The 20,091-nt window shown below is 43.6% G+C and overlaps 2 protein-coding genes across 2 annotated transcripts in view; one reads left to right on the forward strand and one right to left on the reverse strand.

The window, feature by feature from the left end:
• The window catches only part of CENPM (centromere protein M), a 23,224-nt gene extending 4,863 nt beyond the window's left edge, over positions 1-18,361 (reverse strand). The window contains exons 1-5 of the mRNA XM_018563921.1: positions 18,099-18,361; positions 11,977-12,056; positions 9,492-9,590; positions 5,233-5,312; positions 5,055-5,152 (exon numbers count right to left, since the gene is read on the reverse strand). Of these exons, the coding sequence (XP_018419423.1) occupies positions 5,055-5,152; positions 5,233-5,312; positions 9,492-9,590; positions 11,977-12,056; positions 18,099-18,347 (606 nt within the window). The 5' untranslated portion in view covers positions 18,348-18,361. The remainder of the gene's footprint in view (positions 1-5,054; positions 5,153-5,232; positions 5,313-9,491; positions 9,591-11,976; positions 12,057-18,098) is intronic.
• Positions 18,326-20,091, forward strand: part of ATRIP (ATR interacting protein) — a 41,579-nt gene continuing 39,813 nt past the window's right edge. Inside the window, exon 1 of the mRNA XM_018563919.1 lies at positions 18,326-18,403. The gene's annotated coding sequence lies outside the window, so the exon portion shown is untranslated. The remainder of the gene's footprint in view (positions 18,404-20,091) is intronic.

The following is a 20,091-nucleotide window of genomic DNA, read 5'->3' on the forward strand; positions in this document are numbered from 1 at the left end:
TGGGCAAGGCCTTAAAAGAAAGAAAAACATTGGCATTTTCTTTTACTTTCAGTGAGAGGAAACCAGGACAAATAGAGGGGGTGAGTCTCCCCAACGAGGACACAGCATTAAAAACCTATGGCTGCCTTTGACTCCTTTCGGTTCAGCCAAATAGCCTCAGCACATTCGGCTGAACCAAATGGAAGAACCCGTTCGCCACAGCCGATCCAACATCTGGATCTGCTGAGGTGAACATTTGGCAGTTCACTCTGGGGCTAAACAGCAGAGAGTGAATAGCCAAATGCTGCCGTGCAGCATTTAGCTCGGTCCTCTGAGGTAGCGAACAGAATGAAAATAGTAATATAAAAACAAAAAAAGAGGGCTTTTTTTTTTCCACTTTCAGGTAATGGAGCAAATGGTGGCATTGAGCTGGGAGCTGTCAAATTTCTCATTTAGCTGCAGCAGTTCATTGGTCGGGTCCAATGGGCTTTTTGTTATTTCGGCGAGTATGCGTTCATCGTGATTGACCTTGGATTACATCGCTGGACGACGTGACTGAGGTTGGATAATTCTTTTTTTTTTTAAATACAGGAATTGTCAAAAGCTGTCTAGGTCTGTTCAATTAGAGGATTTTTTCAAAAGTCTGGTGCGTTTATTTAACTCTTTAGTGAATGTGTAGGGGTACAACTACCCCCTTACTCATTCACAAGGGGGGCGGCATCTGGAAAGAGGGTACCCAGATGAGGCCCCCTGCCCGCAGACCCCCATGCCAGGGTTTGGGGGGGAAGAGGCCCTTTTCCCCATCGGCATGCCTGGGGCATGGGGTCTCGCGTGTACCCCTTTTTCCTGCCGTGCCAGGCCAGTGCCCGGATTAAGGGTATGGTTGGAAATGTTAGGGGGGTGGGGGCCCCCTCCTCGCCCCCCCCCCCCCATTTTTGGGCGTTGGGGTTCCCTCTTAAAAAATTCCTACTATACCTGAAGGGTCTGGTATGACTTATGGGGGGAACCCCATGCATTTGTTTTATTTTTTAACTCGGGGTTCCGTCCTATTATTCCTACCAGACCTAAAGGGTCTGGTATGGTTTGGGAGGGAGACCCCACACTGTTTTCTTTTTTTCTTTTATTTGGTTTTTTTTTTTAGAACTTGCGGGGAGAACGGTCCACTTTGGCTGTGTCTTCGGCTCAGCTGAGTGCTTCGGCTGCTGTATGGGCCATTGTGAATAGCCCGTACAGCAGCCCTTCGGTTCAGGCTTCCTGAAGCCAAAGCAAGCTGAACACTCAGCTTAATCCATCGGCAGCTTAGTGAATAACCCCCATAGTATTGTAGAAGAGTCCCAAATCTCTGGGAAGTGCCAGACAGTAAAATCCTTTATTATTAAAAACAGCAGATACTGATCTTTGTCCTTTTTAGGAAGGGTAAGCACTACAAGTTTACTAATCTAAAAATCACTAGACTCCATGTTATAATAGGAGTAGGAATATACTCAAAAGATAGACTCCAGGCAACATATAAGCTCTAGGGTGCGGGGTACCTAAAAACAGTTTGCAAATATGTACACTGGACTACAAAGAAATCCAAAAGAAACCAGAAATGTGGTTGTGGAGTCTAGTGCAGAAGCTACAGGCTAAAGCCTGAGCATGGACACTGAAGGAAAGCATGAAGAGACCGTGTAGAATCAAGAACAAAAACCAATTGGCAAAGGAGGGGTATACATTTGAACAAAAGGATTATGGTGATAAGGTGTATGGTAGACATAGGTCACAAACTGATTGCCTACAAGATGGTATTACTCTATTAGCAGCAGATTAAGGCCCTTCAATAGCTGGTCCTCTGTGTTGAAGCGAGTGCCCAGAGCGAGAAACAAGAGACAATTTAAGTGTTTCACCAAAGAAACACCTTAAATGGTAAATGAATAAGGCGGTTCTTTAGACATATCTTCTATGCTTCAGGCATGTTGCCAAAATGCCGCTATGCATATGGACAGACATTATTTCAATGCAAGACACTAAGTGATCACAGAAACCCCATATAAAAGATGTGATCCATTGAGAAATGGTTCCACAAATTAAGGTTACCACCAGAAGAGGGCCAAGAGCCACACTGGTCAATTCAAACTGGGACGAAAGAAGGGATTCCAATTGGGCATTAATGAAGTTCCTAAAGGTAAAGACATTCACTGAAGTGAAGAGATGTCCATTAAAAACTGCACTCAAAGCATTTTTTTCCCCTCACCCCTACCTCCAACCCATCCTGCAAGGCTTTTGTTTCCCTTTACCTTGCAAAGTCAGATATGCTCAACTAAGTTCCCCCTATTTATAAAAAGGGAGAGATGGTATCTGTGTACTACGTCCACAATCATGAACAGCGGTGTGGAATTCCTATCGCTCGATGCCCGGGACATGCAGTTTCGGACACCGGGTAAGTAGTTTTTTTTCTACATTTAGTCCTGCTGCGGGCTAAATGTAGAGGGGAGCCGTTTTGTACAGGTGATGTTGACCTGCTTTACAGCCGTCCAAGATCACTTGTAACCAACCTGATTCTCACTCCCCCTCTCTTCTGCCGTGTCCCCAGCCGCTGCCTCTGTTACTGCATCCTTCTGCCTCTATACCCGCCGGCTCCCTTTCTGCCGTGTTCTTCGGGGTCCCCCGCTTTTCTGGGGGACCCAGTACCACAGCAAATTAAATCAGGGTAGAGAGCAGGAAACAGAGCAGAGAACGTCCATTCTCTGCTCCATGATAGAACTGACACAGGACGCTGCACCCTGTCACAGGAGAACGTGCACAGTGCTGTGCTAGAACTCCTGTATTGTAGGTGAGAGGGTCAATAAAGAGAACCTGTCACCTCCAAAAGCTATCACACAGGGGCTTGTTATCCCCTGTGTGATAGCAATAAAGTGAAAAAGAAAAAAAGTCAAAAGAATAAAATAATTAAAAATGTAAATACATAATGTAAAAAAAAAAAAAAATAATAAAATAAATGAAAATAAAAATTTTACAAAGTAAAAAAAATAAAGTAAATACAAATTAAAACTAACCCGACTGCCCCCACCATATGCATGCGAATAAACACATGCATAGGGCATTGTGTGTGAGCAGAGTGTGCAATCCGTGACCACGTGGCAATCGTGCATGAAATCGTGCGGCTGGCCAGGCGGTTACAGAATCGCACACCACCACCAATCGCACTGGCAGTGCCATTATTTTCTAATGGCACCCCAGTCGTGCCAGGGAGATTGCGCAGTTGTGCAATCATGCATGTACCTGTTTTCAGCGACTGCACACAGATGTAACCCCACTGAAATCAATGGGGTCCTGCGTCAACTGCTGTATGCAACCGCACACGATAGCCCAAGTCTGCACCAGCCCTAAAGTAATTTGGGAAAATGGAATTACCTGCACAAATCAGGCCCACTCTCCATCTCTGCTATGCTTACTTTTCGGGTGTACTATCTGTACCTGTGCCATGTATTCTGAATTTTGCTTGCAAATTGCAAGCACTCGTTGGTCAGCGTGGTCACCTGACAGCGCTGACCAATGAGAAGCGCTTCTTAGCGCTACTAAATACAGTTTTGGTTCAAATCATTTTTTTGTATCAGGACAGGTAGAAAAGCGCCAGAGCCCAATGCCCCAGGGTCACATCCCAGACAGGCCCCACAATCTCTAGTCCAAAGGGGCTTGACTACAGCCTACAAAGCATAATTGATTATCCAATCTTGATAACTGTGTACAGACCAGCTCAAGTAGCATAATAAACAACTTGAATCAAGAGAAAAACCAACCTTGAAAACTCAAGAGTGTACATAAAAGAGAAAAAATTGTAATATAGATGTTTTCCACAGAGCGGAGGAAAAAATGTCAAATTTTTAAAGACACTAGCAACAAACTGAGGCACGGCTGTTGGGAGGCAGGGTTATCCACAGATTGGACTAACGGTTTATTTGTTTGCCAGTGTCCAAACCTCCATTAGAGCAGCAGTGGCTTCTTCTCCCACAATCTGTCCTGAGATGGCTGCTAAGTTGAGAGCAGCATTCCGGCGTGTAATAGCAGAGAGGCACGCAGCGGCAGTGAGGACAGCAGCGGCGGAACGCACTGCACATCCCGCCCCCTTTTGCGTTTCATCTTCGGCTCCCGTCAGCCGCAGCGTGCAGACACCCCTGATCCACTGAACCAGCAACGATAGGGCAATGCAACCTTGGGGCCTCAGGATTCTTCCTCCCTGGGTCACAGAAACGGAGCAACAGAACCCTGGCATACAGGGGAGAACCCCTCCGTATCCACAGCAAGGCAACAGGCACAGCAGAAAGCCTGAAAACAGAGCTGCACAGAGGGGGGACCTGCGACCACAAGGTCGACCGGTCAGGAAAAGAATAAACGTGAGGAAGGTTCCTGGACAGTAGGAAACACAAAAAAACTGAGGGACGATGGGGTGAGAGGGTATTTAACTGCTTTCTTAATCGTGCTTCCTGTAGAAGGAGGAGCCAATCATCTCTCAGGCTGCTGGCCTGGAAGATGATTAGAGAAATGTCAAATATAGTATGACACTAGCAACAAAATGAGGCATGGCGGTTGAGAGGCAAGGTTATCCAAAGGCTGGACTGTTTATTTGTTTGCCAGTGTCCAAACCTCCAGAAGGCAGCTGTATAACCCACTTGTCCAAGAATTACTACATTCTTGAGTCTCTCACAGAATTACATGTTCTATATTAGGAGATTTGTATAATGAGTCCAAATGACCGTGGCCACAGAAAACAAAGTAAGTTTTTAAATCAAGCATGTTGCTTGAATTTAAACACCAATTTACAAAAATAAGGAAGTTGGAACAAGGACATACAAGTATGCTGCAATAAACAGTAAAGGTCTTCATGGCATGCCCACTCTAACTGCTATAATAGTATAGCCTTACCTTTCAAAGTGAACTCTTGGTTTAGCTTATGGCAACATCCGACTTTTGTGCAATCCTTACAAACGGATATCTGCAAACTTACTGCTTACACAAGTGTTATGTAAGTTTTCATTTTTGAAATTATATGGTTTTCTAAAATGTTCTACAACAAACTATGGAGATAGGGAACTTACATCAAGTTCAGACTGTATCAAGATGCTCAAGTGTTTGTCTGCCAGATCCTTCACTGTGGTTATATCTACTATACAGTGCTGAACTTCTCCAGATTTGCCTAAAAACAAAAGCATATGATCAATTACTAAAGGTAATGGTAGCAGTATATCATATTTAAATGACAAAACATAATTATACCTCTTGTAGCCACAAAACAAATTTTTCCAAGATAAAAATAGGTATCCAAGTGCAGCATGGAAGACAGAACATTGTTCAGGCTGCAAAAAAAAAACCAAAACAAAATAATATATTTAAATATGGAGTATGCACGTTATTCTTCACATGTACTTACTAATGTAGAAACACTGAAGACTATAGCTTAGAACATTTTAAAGATGAACCTGAACAGTTATGCTAACCGATCTAACTTCCAAAAGCATCAACTCATTCTAAGGAGTTGATTATTTTTGTTGCTTTGCTGTGTATAACCTGTATAATGTAATTTAATGGTATTGAGTGAAAGTGACTAGCTAACAGGCACACCCATGGATTTTCGAAGGAGATATGTTTTATTGTTCAAATAAAGAAGGTAATTGTTTAAACACAGGGATCCCCAAACTCTTTGGCACATCAGTTTCTTCATAAAGTTTGATCGTTTCTTGACCTCCGTACATTATATGAAAATAATGTAATACTACGTTAGGTCCGCCGTACATATAAATCCAAGATCATCGCTGCAGCAGGACGGTTCTTTTCAGCTGACACCCGGCTTTCACATACAAGTGATTAGGTGGCTTTAGAGCCGCCTGATCACTTGCATGGTGCTAAAAATGAAGCCACTCCCTCCCTTGCTTGTTAGTCCCATATGTGATAGCAATAAAGTATTTTTTCCACCCAAAAAGCAAACATGTGTTGGGTGCACCTATGTGTGAAAGCGACTGTTGCATCACACGTTGTATATCACCGCAAACATTGGAGTGTAAGCAATAATTCTAGGGCCATCATTCACTGTTAACTTAAACTTGGTGAGTGGTGCTGGCTTTTTAAGTGCAATTTTGCCATTTCACAAGTGGTTTGCAATGTCTGGTATCTATTTACCAGACACAATCCCATATTTTATATATTTTACAAAAAATTTTTATTTTGCTTGTGTGCACGATTCATTTTAGTGTATTTTTCCCTAAAAATATCAATTTGATAAACATTTACACAAATATCTTGTAACATAAATTACAACTAGCATTTTTTTCTACTGGGGAAAAAAAATTCTACAAGACCTTTGCTTTCAGAAAATATATATAACGGTTTGGAGGTTTTAAGCAGCTTTCTAGCCAAAAATGCAGATTTTAACGTGTGTGTGCAAAAATTAGCAAAACCGCTCTGGTTCTGAAGTGGTTAAATAATAGTTATAGGAATACTACTAATAATAAAAATAATATTCTTGCAAATACTGTTGACACTTTATGGTTAATACAATGCTAAATATTATTAGGGATGCACAAATACAATTTTTCCACCCCAAGTACCCTCCAATACCTTTTTTTTTAGTGTCATGTGACATTTTTTCTAAAACAGATCAGACTAATGATTTTAAGACAGTGGTGATGTACCAGGGCCCGTTCTCAGCTGCAAACGCTGCTCCCCTAGTAGTTCTGCCACTGACTTCAAGCTGTAGAGGGACTACAAATCCTAGCAAAACATTATACAGCAATGCAGCATAATGTCATCAGCTAGAGAGAACTACAAAACCCAGTGATATATTATACAGTAATGCCGAATGGCAACCGGCTATAGAGGACTACAAATCCCAGCAATGCATTATATAGCAATGCAGAATAATATGAAGCTACACACTGTGCTGCTCCTGGGGGTCAGCCTGATGTCTCCAGCGGAGGATATCAGGTGGCTATGTGAGGTCTTAGGAGGGCTGTGTGGGGTCTATGGTGGGCTATGTTAACTCTCAGGTGGCTTGTGCAGGTTCTGTAGTGGGCTATGCGGCATCTATGGTGGGCTGTGAGGACTCAGGTGGCTGTGAAGGTTCTATGTTGGGCTATGCAGCTATCAGGTGGCTGTGTGGGGTAGATGGTGGTCTGTTCGGCTCTCAGGTGGCCGTGCAGGCATATTGGTGGTCTTTGCGGCTCTCAGGTGGTATATACAGGGTTAATAGTGGCTGTGCGGGCTGTATGCTGGGCTCTGTGGGGTTATTAGTGGCTGTGCTGGCTGTATGGCCTGTATGCTGGGCTCTGTGCAGTCCCACCCAGGTCCCGGTCGGTCGGCATGAAGGAGGAGGAGATCTTCGGGTAGCGCTGTAAGCATGCACCACCGTTCACAGAAGGCCACCGGACCTTGCTGAGGATCTCTTCAGTCTTTCTGTTAAGCCTTAGTTTAAAAATGTAAAACGCCGGTATCGGCACTTTGCATCGGGGCATTTTTCCAAGTACTCATGAAATTGCCTGAGTTCGGTGCATCCCTACTTAAAGTGACATTAAACCCTCAGATTTTTTAACATAAACCAATACTGTAATGTGTGCCTTACTGTAATCCATAGTAGTTTCCCTTCTCTTTGCTGCTCTTCCTTTTAAATCCTCATGTCTTCTCATGCTGGGCAGAACTTCACTTTTCAGCTCAGGGCCTCTTCCTGTAGTGCTGGCTCAGATTACAAGCCTATACAAACGGATACACAGACACCGTGTATCCATTCCTGAGACAAGGCAGTCTGCTGCAAAACAGAAGTTCTGCAGAGCATGAGAACAGATAGAGATTTAAAAGGAAGAGCAGCAAAGAGAAGGGAAACAACCATGGAAATAGTAAGGCACACATTACAGTATTGTTTTATGTTAAAAAATCTGAGGGTTTAATGTCACTTTAATTTTTAATAAATGCACAGTACCACTCCTATCGCTTTTAGTATACTCACTGGCTCTCCAACAAAGCTTAGGAAGAGTATACTCATTGGCTGTCCAACAGTTTGGGGTGAGGGGTATGTCCAGTACAGGAAATAAACGCGTAAGTATAAATTCCTCGAATGGGCAAGGATGGGAGGTCACAAAACACAATGCAATTCACACTGGTAAACAAGGCAAATAGCACACAGTTGACTAAATCAACTCAAGGCTGCTCTTGCTGGCGACTGACTATCCAACCCTGGATAAACAATGTCTTGCCATCTCAGTTTCAGGACCAGAGAATAGCACGGTGCACTATAGCTAACTCAAAAGATTAAAGTGACATTAAAGTCAAACTTTTTTTGCCCCTTCCCAATCCTGCTGTAGGGACTTACTTAAATGATGCCTCTTGATTCAATCATCTTCTTCTTGACTGCCCTTTTCAGCTGTCCCTCCAGCGCTGGTGCGGGTCTCCGATCAACCACTGACTCCTCCTCTCCTCTGTCGTCCCACGGAGTCCGTGCGTGGGCACGCTGCTCCATAGGCTTACCTTGTCTCTACTCGTCTCTCGGCCGAACATCTGAAGTGCGCATGCGCCTGCCCGAGACTCTTTAGATGTTTCGGACGGGAGCGCGCACACAGGTAAGTTTAAACCCTTTTTAAAAGTTTGTTTTAATGTTTTTGCATATATCTACTGCTTGCTAGCATTAGATATAAGCAAAATCCGTTGAGGGTTTAATAACCCTTTAATTGACTCGAATCCACCACCTATTGACCCCCAGACATTTACTGCCCCCCCCCCCCCTTGGATAGTCCTATCAATCCTTGGGGGGGCAATGTTGAACCCAGGTTTAACTTATTACGTTACCAAAGAAAGGTTGTCAATCTAGTACATCAACTGCATAAAAGTAAACATGTAGCAAAATTTAGCATAGTATTTATGGTAATACACATTTTCAGGTTTTGGTCTGTAATAAACCATAGCATGAAACTATGTAAACAGTGTCACTGGGGCTCAAGTAATAGAATAAAATACTTGGAAAATATTACGTACCATAAAATAAACTGAATAAGATGCACCATTGCCTGTGCAAATTTGGTAGATAGAGGAGGAATTTTAAGGCTAATGAAAAGGTAATAGAAACCCTGTGGTGACTGCTAGAAGACATTACTTTTACATCTAAAAGGTGGCCATACACTTTACAACCATCGCAAGACCTTAAAAAACGTACGATCTGCCCATCTTGGACAGGCAGATCGTACTTGCGATCATCGCAAGCCCGCCCCTTGAGGGGCGGGAAGTGTATGGGCACCTTAAATCTTTAAAATTTCAGACAGACCCACTTTAATTAAACATATTCTTTACATCTGTAAAGGATCTTCACCAGCATGAAGCGCACAGTACGAGGCAGCCTTTTTACAGAATACATAGCCAAAGCAGATCCTGGCTGCTGATATCAGAAAATATAACTTGATTTTATTCAATTTAAACATGTTCATATTGCAGCCATTTCCCCTTTTTTTTTACAGATTACCCTTGGGAAGCCATTTTTTTTTCTGCTTATTGCATACCTGAGTTGGCTGTGTAGATTTATTAAAAACACAACCAGGTCAAACCGTGGACGGAGGTGATCTCCTTCAAAAGGCAAAGGCAGACAGTGGGCCATGTGGCTGCAAAAGGCAAGAAATCATTAACAATCTGAAACAAGTCTTATAAATACTGCTTTAGGAGAAAACCAAAAAAGAATACTTTTCTGTGTCGATTCAGAAGATACAATTTATATTTGTACGTTTTAACGTGTGTTTATGGAAAACAAAAAAGAAATAAAAAGTAGCCACAGCTTGTAACTGTAGAGGGCTACATGAGCAGCATTTTAAAAAGGAGAACTATGACATGAGTGATTTCCACTCATCTCATAGTTCTAAGCCGACCTGTGACAATGAGACTGTCACAGGTCGGCTCAGTAGAACGGGAGGTGAGGGAACACATACCGGTTTCCCTCACCTCTCGATCCTGTCACGGCTCTCTGCCGTGACAGGGGGAGGGGCTGGATTCCCCTCTCCCCGCTCCGATCTGCCAGCGCTGACTGGCGGAACGGACGGGGGAGGGGGCGGGTACAGCTGGCTCTGCCTCTAGATAGGCAGAGCCAGCTGTCACTCACACAGCTGGGCGGATCCCGTCATATAAGTCGGGATCCGCTCCAGGTGCGGCGTCTCAGTATACCGCGAGCTGTAGCTCGCGGTATACTGAGCTTAGGGTAACGGGAGGACGCTAGTTTGTGTCCTCCCGTTACCCTAAGGAGAACTATGGGGAAAAACACTGACCCCATAGTTCTCCTTTAAGAACTATAAATCTATGCATATTAACATAGGTTACAGAAAGAACCAATCATTAGGTTAAATGGATTCATGATTTATTTTTTTATAAATGCCCACATTCCAACTTCAAAGAAGAACTCCACTGAGACATGTCTAAAGGGGCCACCTAACAGCTTAACAGCTGAGGAAGTGAAAAAAGTCCCATATGCCAATGCAAATAATTTGCACCTTGTTAACTATTCCGTCCTTCACTATTGTAAATGTGCACAGTAAAGTGCCATTTACTTGGTAGGCCTAAACAACTCACCTGCAATTAAAGCAATACACAGCTTGGAAAGATGGACATAATCAGATGACTTCCACCTTGTTTACATCACTGGTACAAAACCTGTACACGGGTTATACATAGGCTGCCATAGCAGACTTTACTGAAAATGTCTACCACCTCACTGTAGCATGGATCAAGTAGTGAAAATTCCTACATGCTTGTTCTGGGCAAGTGATACAAAGTGTTAAAACCATTGGATTAGCAAGGTTTAGTTGGGTTGGAGCTGGCACTGGGTCTAATTATTATGCTTGCTGGTGGCTCCTGGATTGACTGGCTCTCAAAAAGCATATTCATTTATCTACCCCTAACGTAGGTGATGCACAATGTATGAGCATACACAATGTGCCAAAAAACATATGCAAAAAAACATTTATGTATGTACTTGCACCCAAAAAAGATCTGGCCTCTGCAGCCAGGATTTGACCGCTTTGTACCAAGAAGTGATCATATCAGAGCACTTCTAAATTCAAATCAGCAGCTCACCAATCTGATCCTGCACTTCATCCTGGATTTCCTTGCATTGGTTACAGGCTTATAGAGACGCTAGATGAGCCTGGCAGCCACAAGGGGGAAGCTGGAGCAGGCTGGCTAGATTCTCTCCAGAGAGAGAGAGAATATATATATATATATAGTATTTATTTTGTACAATTTAGGTGTGTTATTTTGAATAAAAGTTTCCTTATTTTATTAGATTTGCTTGGAGTTTTTCAAGTTAGATTATTATAAATCCATGAAACTTAATTAAAATGTCTAAATATAATACATGCAGTGGGTATAGAAAAGAATCCCCCCCCCCCCCTTAAAATAATCAAATTTTGTTGCTTTGCAGCCTGAAATGAAGACAGACAGTTTTTGCTTTATCCAGCTGTGCAACTTATAACATGCAAGGGAAAAATATAACCCCAACATGCCAGAAAAAAAAAAAATCACTGAGTTGCAAAAAGGATCACCCCCTCCTAAAAATGACTTGTAAACTCAGTCAGGTGTAGCTAATCACCTTCTCAATGACACACAAAGCCATTTGCCTTCCAACTGTGATCAGCTGTGGTAATTTTGATTAGCTCTGGATGAAAAGAGCTTTCCTGGAGCATTTCAGTCCCTGGTACTGCAACTGAAGCAAACAAATGTAACTGAACTTGAGCAGTTCTGCAAAGAAGAGTGGGCAAATATTGCAAAGTCTAGACCTGAATCCAATAGAACATCTTTGGGACAATATGTCTCGGTCCATCCGACACCGCCAGGTTGCACCTCAGTCTGTTCAGGAGCTTAGGGATGCCCTGGTCCACATCAGGGAGGAGATACCCCAGGAGATCATCCGTCATCTCATTAGGAGCATGCCCTCATGTATATATGCATGTATGTATGTATGTATGCATGCATGCAAAAATTTATGCAGATGGAATTACTTACATCTTCACATCAAAAGCTTTTGGTTCTCTCAGCATTGCTTGGGCGAGCAGCTCTCGATGACTTTCTTCTGAGCCAATTAACTGAAATGAGGGAAAAATAAAATGTATAATACACATTACTACAAAATGGAATGAAATACCAGATTCCTAAAATTTTTCAATGCTATATATTTACAAAACAGTGTACATTACCTACAGCATAGCTTACAAAGAGCAAAGTTGGCTAAAAGTGGTTGCCTTTCTGTTGAGTACTGCAGCACTTTTTGAACAAAATGGTGCGCTTCACCATTGGCTTCTAATGAAACACTGCATTTTATTTTCGACTGCCAATACAGACTGCCAATTGGCAGTTGAAAATAAAATGCAGTGTTTCATTAGAAGCCAATGGTGAAGCGCACCATTTTGTTCAAAAAGTGCTGCAGTACACAACAGAAAGGCAACCACAGACAAGCCACATTGCCAGCAATACTGAACATGTCCTCTGCAGTCAAACACTTTAGGCTGGGTTCACACCATTTTCCGGACCAGATCTGGAACATAGTGCATTGCATTTTTGCCTGGATTTTACCGTGATTGGAATAAAAAAAACAAAATTATTTTTTTTAGCTTAAAATGTTCTTACAGGTGCGTTCCATGCGTTTTTGATGCGGTCCAGTGCATTCCAGACCAGACAAAATAGGACAAGCAGTATTTTTCTGGTCTGATCCGGAACGGACTGCACTGGTGGGAACAGAGGCCAGAAATAGCATAGGGATACATTGGGATGCATTTTGGGTCCGAAAACAGTCTGGTCTGGAGGTGATGTGAATGGGAGGTGATGTTAAGGGCAAACACTGTTGTGGTTCTGCAAAAGCTGCAATGCAAATACCTGATCCTTCATTGCCGATATTTTCTTGATAACAGCAACAGTGCTTTGCACTGAAATTTTTTTTTGCCTTTAATGTCACTTTAGTACTTGGTGGGAAAACCCTTGTTGGCAAGCACAGAGGTAAGACGTTTGATGTAGTTGGTTACCAGGTTTGCACACATCTTAGGAGGGATTTTGGTCCACTCTTTACAGATCTTCTCTAAATCCTTAAGCTTTCTTGGAAACTCGAAATGTCATGTCCCTCCATACATTTTCTATAAGATTAAGGTCTGGAGACTGGCTAGGCCACTCCATGACCTCAATGTGCTTCTTCTTGAGCCACTGCTTTGTTTCCTTGGCAGTATGTTTTGGGTCATTGTCATGCTGAAAGACCCATCTTCAGTATTCTGCCCATGTATTGTAAAATCTTGGATGAGAATGAGGTTCTCATCCAAGATTTTACAATACTTGTCCCCGTCCATTGGCCCCTCAATGCGGCAAAGTCGGCCTGTACCTTTAGCAGAGAAACAGCCCTAAAGCACCATGTTTCCACCTCCGTCCTTGACTGTAGGGATGGTGTTCTTCGGGTCATAGTCACCATTTTTCTTCCTCCAAAACACGCCAAGTCGTGTTAATGCCAAAGAGCTCAATTTTGGTCTCATCTGACCGCAGCACTTTCTCCAAATCCTTCTCTGAATCATTTAGATGTTCATTGGCAAACTTCAGACGGGCCTGTATATGTGCTTTCTTGAGGAGGGGGAACTTGCGGGTGCTGTAGGATATCTAGCCAATGGTTTGTTTGGCGACTGTGGTCCCAACTGCCTTGAGATCATTCACAAGCTCCTCCCGTGTAGTTCTGGGCTGACCCCTCACTTTTCTCATGATCAATAATCGCTCCAACAGTTGTTTCCTTCTCACCAAGCTTCTTGCTGATAGTCTTGTAGCCCATTCCAGCCTTGTGCAGGTCTACAATCTTGACCCTAACATCCTTTGACAGCTCTTTGGTCGTGCCCATGGTGGTGAGGTTTGAATGGAAGGAAGAGATTCTGTGGACAGGTTTCTTTTATATACATAACGAGTTGTCTTTAGGAGCACCTTCTTAAATTGACAGGACTAATCTGTGTGCCACATAGCCAGTCTGTGGAAGCCAGAATTACTGTTGGTTGGTAGGGGATCAAATACTTATTTTACTCGCTGAACTGCAACTCAATTTATAACATTTGTATCATGTGTTGTTTTCTGGATTTTTAGTTGATATTCTGTCTCTATCATTTAAAATACACCTATAATGAAAAATATAGACCTTTCACTTCTTTGTATACGACTAAGTAAACTTACAAGTTTACTTAGTTGTAAGTTGCTTACTAGTAGGCCAGAAACTTCATTTCAAGGGCTTGGGTGCCAGGATAAAGAAAAGGACCTCCAAAAGTAGTATTTTTTGAAATACCGCCGATGCCATGAGCCACACCAGAGAGGCAGCGGAAGTTAAGAGAACTGAACAAGTGGCTACGGAATTGGTGTAAGAAAGAGGGGTTTGGGTTCACGGAGAACTTGGCTGACTTTTCAGATTTTTCTACAGGAGAGACGGGTTGCATCTAAATAGGAAGCAGATGTATTGAAGGGGGAGGGGGGTGGTGAAAAAAGACTGGGAGGAGCTTTTAAACTAGAATACGGCTGCAGCGGGCTGTTTCCCTTTCAATCGCCGCCTGTATTGGCAGAGGCGGCGGGGACACAGACCACCACTTCATCTGGGGCTACGTCAATTGTGACGTAACGCGTAGGGCGAAGTCTCGCAGACGTGGATTGGAGATTGCATGGTCGGCAGCACAGCTCCTGTTGGATCCGTCTTTGCACCCAGAGAACACGGTGGACACGGAGAGAGTTGTCGAGCATACATTTTACTTGAAGTTTTATGTCAACTTTCCTCATGCGAGTAGTTTTTAAATTAGTTTTTTAATGCGGTTTTACGCTATGGGCTGTTTTTCTATATTTTATTGGATATGGTCGTGATGACACGCTGACGTCATTTTCTGTGCAACGATTGTGGAGAGATGGCCTCTGAATAAGATCGATTGGAGATCCTATAAAGCGATTTTAGACCTGCTTAGGTCTACTTATAAGGTGAGCGGCCCACAGAGAGGGGTGAGCACCTGGGTGATAATTGGAGTTGATGTATGGACACTGTATAAGGAACTTTCACTGTGGAAGGATAAAGAGTGCGGTGCACTTGGGACAAATATTGAGCACTTTATACATGCGATTCCAAATTTGTGCACATCTGAACACAGAATATATGATTTAACTTTCCAGAGGGATATTATTTACAAGAAGAGCAATTGTGAACACTTTGATTGCATGTATTATTTAGCTCTTATTTATTATAGAGGTTTGTTTATTTATTTATTGTTCTAGATGAAGCGTAGCACATTATAATTTGACACATTCAGAGGGTAACCCTTCTTATAGTGCTTTCAGCTACACAGGTTTTGGCGCAAGGTGCTATTTGTCACGAGAGTTGTGATGGTGCAGAGTGTTTATGGCTAGAACTAAAACGTAGGCAAGACTGAAGCTAGTTGTAAACTGATTGTGGGTGTCCGTTATAGATTCCCCAACATAAGGGAAGGATGAACTGCATTCACAAGTTGAAATGGCTAGGAATCAGGGAAACATTATAATGAGATAAAGAAATAACGTCACCAGCACTCCAAAGGATGATTTAGCAACAGTCCATTTATTGGCACATTGCCATTCAAATGCTATTATAATGAGAGACTTCAATTATCCCGACATTGATTGGCCTAATGGAAATGCTCATCCAACCAAGGCTTGCAGTCTCCTAAACTTATTGTGGAACAATTCCATGCAACGTTAATTTTTTTTCCCACCTAACTTTATTGTTATCACATAGGGGGGCTAAGAAACCCCTCTATGTAATAGCAAAGATATGTGACAGGTCCTCTTTATGGAGACATCAGGGGTCTCCAAGACCCCTAATGTCACCTAGGGACCCCCAAAGAGGCTGATGAAGCAGAGATCTGATAATAATAGAAACAGAAATAATAGAAGTCACCAGCACTCAATTAAGTGTGCAAGTAAAGCACTTTTTATTAAATCGTCACATGCGTCAAACAGCCAACATTTCGGGCCACGCAGGGTCCCTTCTTCTGGTCCCAGAAGAAGGGACCCTGCGTGTCCCCAAAACATTGGCTGGGCTCAGAAGAAGGTGCTTTACTTCTTGCACACATCATCGAGTGCTGGTGATTTCTATTATGGACTGAAGCTGGAGAGTGACAAGAATGCGGAAGTGATGTAATTTACATCACTTCCGCATTCTGACACCGGAGAGGGGACCGGAGGGAGATAGTGTACTGATCTCCCTCTGATCCCCTGTCAGAGATCCACCATGCTGGTCCCAGGCTTGCACCGGGCACAATGGAGGGGGGGGGGGCTGCTCCGATCGACACCCCATACAAGCGCTCCACCGCCTCTATAGCCGGCAGCTCGCTTGTATGTAAACAGGCATCGCTGCCTCTTTTTAAATTTCGGTTGTTTCCTGCTCGCGCGAGTGGGCGGGGCTAACAGGCCGTATATACACAGGAAGTATATATATATATACACACACACACACACACACACACACACACACACACACACACATATACACACACACACCTTTTCTCCAGTAGTCTTCTGGCTGGTTTATCAACATTACAGGCCCTTCCTCTGACGGCAACAATCTTTACTGCTGTCCTGAAGTGTGATCATGTAATGACATACATACAACACCACCCCAGGGTGCATGTTTATGACAGCATCTAAGGAAGTGGGTTAAAGCAGAACTACAGGGAAATATTTTTTCTTAACCACTTGCCGTCCGCCCGTTGTAAAAAAAACGGACGGACGGCACTGCAGCATTGGCGGGTTGCCGTCGCCAGACGATTGCACGGGCAGAAAAGACCCGACCAATCCAAACACCCGTTACCGGGTGTTTCACATATAGACGATCGGTGGCTCCATAGCCCGCCGATCGTCTATATGTGCTTGTTTTTTCGGACAACCCGACCCCTCACCTTCAATCCCGGGATCCGCTGCCCCATCTGCGGCCCGGGACCGGCTCGGAGGGCGTCAGGAGGAAGAGGATAAAAAATATATATAAATAAAAAAAATAAAAAAAGCAACATAAAAAAGTAAAATAAAATAAGTTACATATAAAAAAAGTGAAAAAACCCCCCAAAATGTTTAACTCCCCCACCCCCACGTTTACGCACCTATAAACGTAAATACGCGTCCGGTCCCAGCACGCAAAAATGACAATTGCGCTACACATGTTACATATCGCCACGAACGACGCAGTGAGAGCAATCATTTTAGGGCCATCAATCACTGATAACACTAAACTGATGAGCGGTAACAGCTTTTAAAGCGTCGCCTATTGCTAATTATGGGTATTATCGTTTTTTGAGGTTTCGCGCGCGCACGCAATTTTAAGGCTTGACATGTTTAGTGTCTTTTTACCCGACGTGACCCCATCTTTTATATTTTACCAAAAAATTGGGTAATAATAAATGTTTTATCATTTAATATAGGGGAAACTGTTTTTTTTTTAAATTTCGGTAATTTTTCCTTAATATAGTAAAAAAATAAAACCCCCAGTGGTGAATAAATACCACCAAAAGAAAGCTCTATCTGTCCCCAAAAAAGGGTATAAAATTCATTTCAGTACAGCGCTGCATGACGGAATAAATGTCAGTCAAAGTACCGCAGCGCTGAATACTGAAAAATGGCCTGGATGGGAAGGGGGTTTAACACCGCGGATGTCAACTGGTTAATCGCCCCCAACCACCTAACAAGCACTTAACCCTTGCTGTACAGGGCTAGACCGACTGCAAGGGTTAAGAAACATTTGCCTGGAATTGTGATTTAAATGATGCTGGCTGTCATTCAACCTGTAAGACTTTACACTGGTGGAACACAGAAGTACTGCAGAGACAGCTCCAGATTGAAAATATAACAGCCATTCATTTCATCTTGGAAGACGCTTTTTGTCTAGAGTACTGCTTCAGGGTCTATGACGTCGGCTTAGTATTTAGGTTTTTGTTGAAAGCGTCACAGAATGTGCAGCGACATGCAGATACAGAGCTGCCAGGAAACTACTGCTCTCCATCTTGGGACAAGCAATATCTTCCATCCCTCCACAAACTTGTCCGAAAGACAATTTAGCTGAGCCCATCTTTAATGTAACACGCTCACAATTATATCATGTAGAAGCAACTCACCAGAACGGCGCCAGCGTTGACAGCAGGCATTTTCTCATATGGCCGTAGAGCAGCCATGACCACCAGTGCTCCTGTCTGGTTATCGCACTGTGCTAAACCGCGCCATTTACTTTCAATCCGGTGTAGTACATGACGCGCGCGTCCCCGCCGCTGCCCAGGAAGTGGGTCCGTGCACGCGCCCGTTCCTGATTGGCTGCTCGTCCTCTGTACTCCCTCGTACGGCTGGTAACAGTGAAGCCGCCAAAACATGAGCTGCCAGGGAGAGGAAGGTGGTGGGGCCCGGTGTCCTGTGAACTGACGGCCAGGTAATGTGTATGACGAAACTCTGCTGTCTCCTCAGGAAACAGTGCAGTGTTGTGTTTAGCGGTGGCCAAGTACCCAGCCACGCGTAGGGTGATACTTTATTTGCATTGCAGTCATGTAGTCCTGTCTACTTCCTCACTTGCAGTTGGCAGCTGTTTCCATCCTTTTGGTCAAATCTTCTATCTGGCTGTGTGCGGGCCTCAGAGACTTCTGTGGGACCATCTTTGGCGCATCTAGTGCCTTAGGGCTCATTCACATGGGCATGAGAGACCTTTTGGGTATCCTGCATTAAAGAGGCACTCTACCCATATCTTCAAAATAACAACAAATACACCTTTAGAAATGTTTAGTAATGGCAATCTACAAACACATACTTCTAGACAATTGCTGGCTTTTTATTTTTTTGCATACCTTTTTTATTTTCGTCCCCTGTCTTCTCACAGTGGCCATTTTTACTAAGAGCAGATAAATCCATCTCCCTTTACTCCCTGGAACTCTGGCACATGTGACCAGTAGGGATGGGCTTCGCGTTCGAGTCGAACCTATGTTCGACTCGAACATAGCATGTTCTAACGTTCGCCGAACATTATGGGATGTCCGCGGTCTGTTCGACCGCGGGACATCCCACAATGCACTGCACCGTCCGAAACGGTAATTGGCTACGGTCTTGCACCTGACCACAGGTCAGGTGCAAGACTGTGCCAATCAGGGCTCAGTACAAATATAGAGCCATGATTGGGCAAAGTCACGATGACTCTGCCCAATCATGTCTCACAGCTAAGTACCTGCAGCACACTATATAAGGCTGCTGACACCGCGGCCCTATGTAGTGTGTTGTAGGAGATAGAGAGGGTTCTAGTATAGTTAGTTAAGATTATTTGTGCCAAAGAGAACCATGAAGTGGATGAACATGTTTGTTTAGCAATTGAATGTGAGAAGATTTAATATCAGCATGCAGAGCTGCACGCTGATGTGATTTGTAGTCAAAGGGGGTAAACGTCCACTTTAAAGTGACTGCGTTCATTTAGGTCCCCTTCACACATAGGCGTAGCGGTGACACGCGTTCCGCACATTCATGGACGTATGTTTCCTGTGTTTGACATGCGTCCCCATTGATTTCTATAGGTGCCAAATGCAGGAAAAGTCACGCGTGTAGCAAATTATACGGCATGTGCGCCACATTTTTTTCCCTACGTGTTCGTAATGGCACTACAAGTGCATTTTGTGAAGGCACCTCCAAAGTCTGCACTTTTGTTCTTGTTTGACACACCCATGTGTGAATTTTATTTATTTATTATAGGTATTTCTATAGCGCCGACAATTTACACATCACTTTACATAGTCACACATTCACATCAATCCCTACCCTCAAGGAGCTTCCAATCTATGGTCCCTATTTCACATACATACAGGGCCAACTTAGAGAGGAGCCAATTAACCTACCAGCATGTCTTTGGAGTGTGGGAGGAAACCGGAGTACCAGGAGGAAACCCACGCAAGCACAGGGAGAACATGCAAACTCCTTGCAGATAGTGACCTGGCCGGTATTCGAATCAGGGACCCCCAGTGCTGCAAGGCAGAAGCGCTAACCACCATGCCACTGTGCTGCCCGTAGAATAAGAACTTAAAGGAGAACTATGAGGTGAGTGCTTATCACTCACCTCATAGTTCTAGCCGACCTGTGACAGTC

The sequence above is a fragment of the Nanorana parkeri genome, unplaced genomic scaffold (assembly GCF_000935625.1).
Source record: "Nanorana parkeri isolate BGI_ZX_2015 unplaced genomic scaffold, ASM93562v1 scaffold711, whole genome shotgun sequence".
Classification (NCBI taxonomy): Eukaryota; Metazoa; Chordata; class Amphibia; order Anura; family Dicroglossidae; genus Nanorana; species Nanorana parkeri.